The sequence below is a fragment of the Sorex araneus genome, chromosome 6 (genome assembly GCF_027595985.1).
Source record: "Sorex araneus isolate mSorAra2 chromosome 6, mSorAra2.pri, whole genome shotgun sequence".
In the NCBI taxonomy this organism is placed as follows: Eukaryota; Metazoa; Chordata; class Mammalia; order Eulipotyphla; family Soricidae; genus Sorex; species Sorex araneus.
In genome coordinates, this window is record NC_073307.1 from 2,799,414 (window position 1) to 2,805,413 (window position 6,000).

At 61.0% G+C, this 6,000-nt stretch overlaps 1 protein-coding gene across 3 annotated transcripts in view; it reads left to right on the plus strand.

Moving 5' to 3' along the window:
• Nucleotides 1-4,242, plus strand: part of TET2 (tet methylcytosine dioxygenase 2) — a 70,263-nt gene extending 66,021 nt beyond the window's left edge. For all 3 annotated transcript variants that reach the window (XM_055141969.1, XM_055141970.1, XM_055141968.1), the window contains one exon: nucleotides 524-4,242. In XM_055141969.1, the coding sequence (XP_054997944.1) occupies nucleotides 524-1,506 (983 nt within the window). In that variant the 3' untranslated portion in view covers nucleotides 1,507-4,242. The remainder of the gene's footprint in view (nucleotides 1-523) is intronic.
• The last annotated feature ends 1,758 nt before the right edge of the window (nucleotides 4,243-6,000 follow it).

The following is a 6,000-nucleotide window of genomic DNA, read 5'->3' on the forward strand; positions in this document are numbered from 1 at the left end:
GGCTCGTGCAAGGCAAACGCCCTACCCCCTGGGCTATCTCTCCAGTCCCCAGGTGCCTGGTCTTTACTGACCCGCTGAGGCCCACTCTGCCCACCCCCAGGAGCTTACGTCTTTGCTAAAATGAAGGGCAGGAGACAGCACCTGTCTCCCTGAGAAGGAGCCGGCCTTCCTCTCTGAACGCATGGACGTTAGTTTCCTTTCTGAGAAATGCAGCTACGGGGGTTGGCACGGGGGTGGCGACGTTGCCCAGCCGTGCAGGTGCGCGCAGCACCAAGACTCGTCATGATGCAAAGCAACGAGGGCCGTGGGAGGGGAGGGTGGCCCGAGGACCCCCGGGCGCGGGTGCGGGGAGCGGGCCCGGGGGGCGGCCCTGGGCGGAGGTGCGGTCAGCGCCAGGCTCGGGCTTCCTCTTCTTCCCTCGACAGGGCGGCGTCCAGCTCGCCTTTCTGTGCCCGTCCCGGTGGTGCCGTCACCGCCGCCTAATAACCAGCCCGTTTGTCCCGCTCTCTCGTCCCGGCCACAGAACTGCTGCGGCTCCCAGGACCCGGCGCGCCGCACCCCGCGCAGCCCGCACAGCCCGAGGTCGCCTCCTACTCCAACGTGTACCTGCGACGGCCGCCCCCGGCCGGCCCCTACCCGGGCGCGCCGCCCGCCTCGGACCCCGGCCACCTCTACCCCGGCGCCGGCCCCGCGGCGGGCTCCTACTTGAACGCTTCCGGCCCGCTGAGCCCCTACGCGGGGCTCCTGCAGCCCGGCCCCCAGTACCCCGCCTTCCCGTGCAACGGGGGCCTCCCAGGCGACGCCTGCGGGCCCTACGCCGGCACCTACTCGCCCCCCGCGCCGCCCGCCGAGCTCTACGGCTACCCCGGCCAGGACCCGCTGCCCAAGCTGCACCTGCCGTCCATCCACACGCTGTACCAGGCGCGCCTGGCGGGCGCCCGCGGCTTCCTGGGCTGCCCTGCGCCCGCCTTCCCCGCGCCCGCCGACGCGCCCCCGCCGCCCCAGCCCGCGCCCGCGCCCGACACGAAGGCCGAGGACGCCGACGTGTGGTCCGACAGCGAGCAGTGCTTCCTGGACGGCGACATCGGCGGCGTGGCCGTGGCGCCCGCGCACGGCTCCATCCTCATCGAGTGCGCCAAGCGCGAGCTGCACGCCACCACGCCGCTGCGCGAGCCCAACCGCCAGCGGCCCACGCGCGTCTCGCTCGTCTTCTACCAGCACAAGAGCATGAACGAGCCCAAGCACGGGCTGGCGCTGTGGGAGGCGAAGATGGCCGAGAAGGCGCGCGAGAAGGAGGACGAGGCGGCGGGCGCCGAGCCGGGCCGCGCGCACGGCCGCAGGGCGCGCCGGGAGCCCCCCGACGGCCACGACCCCGCGCCGCCCGCCTACCTCCGCTTCGTGCAGGCGCTGGCCGCGCGCACGCTGGCCGCCACCACCGACTCCACCGTCACCACGGCGCCCTACGCCTTCACGCGCGTCACCGGGCCCTACAGCAGCTACATCTGAGCCGGGGCTCCTCCCGAATGGTGCTACGAAATCACGGTGTCTTGACAGTCCGACTCAATGCCTTTCTCCCTCCCGATGCTGTTCGTGTGCTCGACGGGGCGCGCCCCAGGCCCGCCTCCAACCAAGTGGGCGTCATCGCCAGGCCCTGCAGTGCGCGCCATCGCCGGTTCCTGCAGTGCGCGCCATCGCCAGTTCCTGCAGTGCGCGCCATCGCCGGTTCCTGCAGTGCGTGCCATCGCCGGTTCCTGCAGTGCGCGCCATCGCCAGTTCCTGCAGTGCGCGCCATCGCCGGTTCCTGCAGTGCGCGCCATCGCCAGGTCCTTCAGTGCGCGCCATCGCCAGGTCCTTCAGTGCGCGCCATCGCCAGGTCCTGCAGTGCGCGTCATCGCTAGGTCCTGCAGTGCGCGCCATTGCCAGGTCCTGCAGTGCGCGCCATCGCCAGGTCCTGCAGTGCTCGCCATCGCCGGTTCCTGCAGTGCGCGCCATTGCCCATCCTTGCAGTGTACGTCATTGCTAGTCCCTGCAGTGTGCATCATTGCGGGTCCTTGCAGTGTGCATCACTGCCCGTCCCTGCACACGCCGAGTGCTGCATGCGTGCGCGCCTCGGACAGAGATTTCACATGGTGTCTACAAGCACTTTGTCTACCTAAGCTTGGACAACTTGAACAACGCTAAGGTACTGAGACGTTTAAAAAAGAAAGTTTACTTTCCTTTTAGAATGCAAAGTCAGTTTTTTTTTGTTTTGTTTTGTTTTTGTTTTAAGGAAACAAGGAAAGCTTTTAAATGATTTTTGCTTTTAGCCATGCATCACGGATGAGCAATGTGACCGTTTTTTTTCGCGCGGCGAGTCCGGCATGGGGGCTTGCTGGGTCGAAGGGAGTCATTCGCTCACCAAACATGTTTTCTGGTGCTCATCTCACATGTTATACTGTAAAACAGTTTTATACAAAACCGTAGGACACGTTCATTGCTCAGATGCAGAGTCTGCGGACGGCAGGTCACAGCTGGCCGCGTGGGAAGCTGGGCCGCGCCTGCGGGCAGGCCAGCTGCTCCCCGCAGCCCCGACCTCTGCTGTCGTCCTAGCTGAAGTGCCCCGCCGAGGGGCGCCGAGCAGACTGGTGCCTGCAGATGAACAAACAGGGTGCGTTCAAGACTAGGAAAACGGGCAGCTGGTTTGCTATGATGGTTTTAAATCATTGATTTGTATAAAGACGTGAAAGAGATGTATAGTAAATAAATTAAATTGTAAACAAAACTTTTTTAACGCAACGCTTTAGTATTTTAGTACTGTAAAAAGAATTTAAATATATACATATATATGGATTTGAAGCAGAATTCACATCATGATGGTGCTACTTGGCCTGCTACAAATATATCATAATGTGAGCTAAGGGTTCATACAGGTTTGAGTGACTCTCCTACCTGCCATATACCTCAACACTAGCTTGGCAGTAGGGTTGGGAACCACGCGTGAGCTGCTGGCATTGTGTACCATCATGTTTTTATCAAGTCTCTCTTTTTTTTTTAATTATCAAGAAAGCATACCTTTTTCAATACTTGATTTCTTAGCAAGTATAACTTGAACTTCAACCTTTTTGTTCTAAAAATTCAGGGATATTCCAGCTCCTGTTCTCCTTACGCCAAGATGTCACCTGTGTTCGTGTAAAATTGTTGTCGTTTAACAAATTCTTTTTCAGGGATTTTACCCTTTTAATTTGAATTCCCCCCCCCCTTCTCTTCTTCTACCTGTGCCCCATGTTACTAACCTGAAACTAATTTTGCAAGTCTGTTGGCCTTTTGTATTGTAAAAAGTATTTTGAAATTCTGGGGAAATGTTTTGATGAGCAAGGGGGGTTGAAATGCAAACAGAGTGCAGGAGTTGGTCCAGAGGGAACCCACTGCAGGGGCTGGGTGTGTGGCCCGCCCCTGCGTGCCAGCTCCGTAGAGACATTCTGGCCCCCGCGGCCAGTAGGGCACAGACCCCCGGCTGGGGTGTTCAGGCTCCATCCCCTGTCGGCCGGGCGTCACACAGAAACATATCAAATAAATTATCAGAGGAAGCCCCCCCACGCCCCTTTTTAAAAATCAGTAAAACCTTTAATTGATTGGATCTTTTAACCTGGCTTTTATCTCTTGAAGAAATTTTTCCTGGGTTTTGGCTGATTCAGTTTCCGACGCTGTCTGTGCCCAGACCCAGGATTCTGATCCTTGCCGTGTCCCCGAGACTGAGCCTGATTGGCTGGTTAGCACGTGCCACTGGCCGGTGTGGAGACAGCTGCCCCCTATGATATTCGGTTGCTTTGTCATCTACTGTCACTTGTCAAACTGCTGGCCGCCAAGGGCGGGAAGTGGGGCCGGGGGTGCAGGGAGAGGCCAGCGGAGGGGCTGAGCTTGGTGGCAGGTCAGCGGCGTCACTGGCTCCAAGTGCTCGTGTGTGGTGGCGACTTTACTTGAATGAGTTTTTCACGTGATTGACACACAGTGGCTGGCTCATGTAGGAAGCTGTCGCAGTTTGACACTAAGATAACGAACTCTGCATTTTTTTCTATGCTTTTTTAAAACTTAGCTTCATTTTATTTTTCATGAGATGTTTGTTCTATAAAAGCGAATGATGGCTATAAATACTGTAAGTATTGTAATGTTATGAATGCAGGTTATTTGAAAGCGTTTATTATTATATCATTCCTGATAACGCTATGTGAGTGTTTTTAATAAAATTTATATTTATTTAATGCATCTGAGGTGTGGTCTGGAAGTTTCTGTTTAGTTGGGGCGGGGTGGGGGTTGGATCTTTGGGTCCCATCCCGAGCTACTCTAGACTCGTTCCGGCGGCCCCAGGAGCATGTGGGTGCTGGGGGCTGGGCCTGGGTGGGCTTCTGCGAGGCTTACCCACTTTACCATTGCTCCGCCGAGAGGTAAAGACACTGTCGGGGGGCCTGGAGCGATGGGACAGTAGGGCGGGCACTCGGCAGACCCCGGATTCCATCCCTGGTGCCCCACATGGTCCCGTGAGGATGCGGGGAGTGGCCCCGAATGAAAAGAAAAAGTGTGAGGTCACAGGGGATGGCTGTGATCACTCGGTGACTTGGTGCAGGTTGGTCCCCGGAGACGGGCCGTGTTCGCGTCTGTGTCCAGGCCGCCGTGCCTCTCCCCGGTGGGCGTCTGTGCTCGCTCTCCTTTCCCGGAGCCGAGGCAGCGCACACGTCCCCCGCCCCCCTCTCTCCTCAGCAGCGGGGAGGCTCTTGGGGCTCACCCGGATAACAGCACGGGGCAGGCTCTGTGACGACGTTAATTAGTCTGGCTGAGGCTGTGATTTGTGACCACAGCGGTTTCGTTTTACACATTTTCAAGCCATTAGCGAGACCCAGAGGCCGTGTTTCTTCACAGTCACATCACAGGAGGCCAGCCTGGAGGCAGGGCCTGACCGACAGAGGCCCCGGGGGGGGGGGGGCACCCGCCTGCCCCGTCGGGGCCAGGGGAGTGGGCACGGTCCCCCCAGCACTCAGACGCCGCCTCACGTGGGAGATGGGGGTGCTGGGAGCTGCCAGGACCCCCGGGCTCCCTGCTTGCACATGACAGCCGGCCCCTGACCTGTCTTCAGCCACGCCCCCGGCCCCCGGCCCACACTTGTGTCCCCGCGTGGTCTGCTGTGTCCCTGACCAGGGCTGGAACAGCTGTGAGACGCCGGCGGGGCCGAGGCCCAGATCCACCTGGCCCAGGGCTGCACACAGCTGTTCTCCGACCCCCGGGGGCTGGGGGCGGGCCCCTTCCTCAGGGTCCGCAGCCGCTCCTCTCGGTGGGCTCAGAGCGGCCCTGGCTGGCGGGGGAGGGGGGCAGGAGATGACCCTGCGGTAGAGGAACTGACCCCAGTGCAGCGGGCACTCGGGCCTTTCCGAGGCTGGGCCTGGGCAGGGTCAACCCCGGCTTCCCCTCGGGCCATGCCCCCGCGTCACCGTCACCGGGGGAGCCAGCACCTCCCCCTCCCCCTCGCTGCCCGCGCACCAGAAGGACACGCAGGGAGTAGGCACATCCCCCTGGCCGGGGCCCCCCTCTGGCAGCCTGTTCAAGGCTGGGGGTCCGAGAGAAGTTCGCTCCAGGCACCACGGGGCCCCAGCATTGCCCCGAGGGCTCGATCCCGCCCCCAGACAGGAGACGTGTTTGGTCACTGCCGGACCCCTTTTCTGCCCATCTTCACGGGGACGAGCCGGGCCCCGGGCCACCCTGCCCCAGGTGACGCGTCCAGCACACACAGGCTCTGTCCACAGCGGGGCAAGAATGCCCCAGGCCTGGCTGCCTCCCGACGGCCGCAGCTGGTCAGCACCTGTGGGGAGATGTTAGCACAGGGCCGGGGGGGGGGCCCACTGAGGCAGGAGGCTGTGCTGCAGGGAGCCCCTGGGGCTACACGGGCCTGGGCACTGCTCGGCCCCGGACAGGGCGGCTGGAGCCGAAGGCCAGCGGACCTCGGGTTCAATTTCTCATCATGTGGTCAGTAAC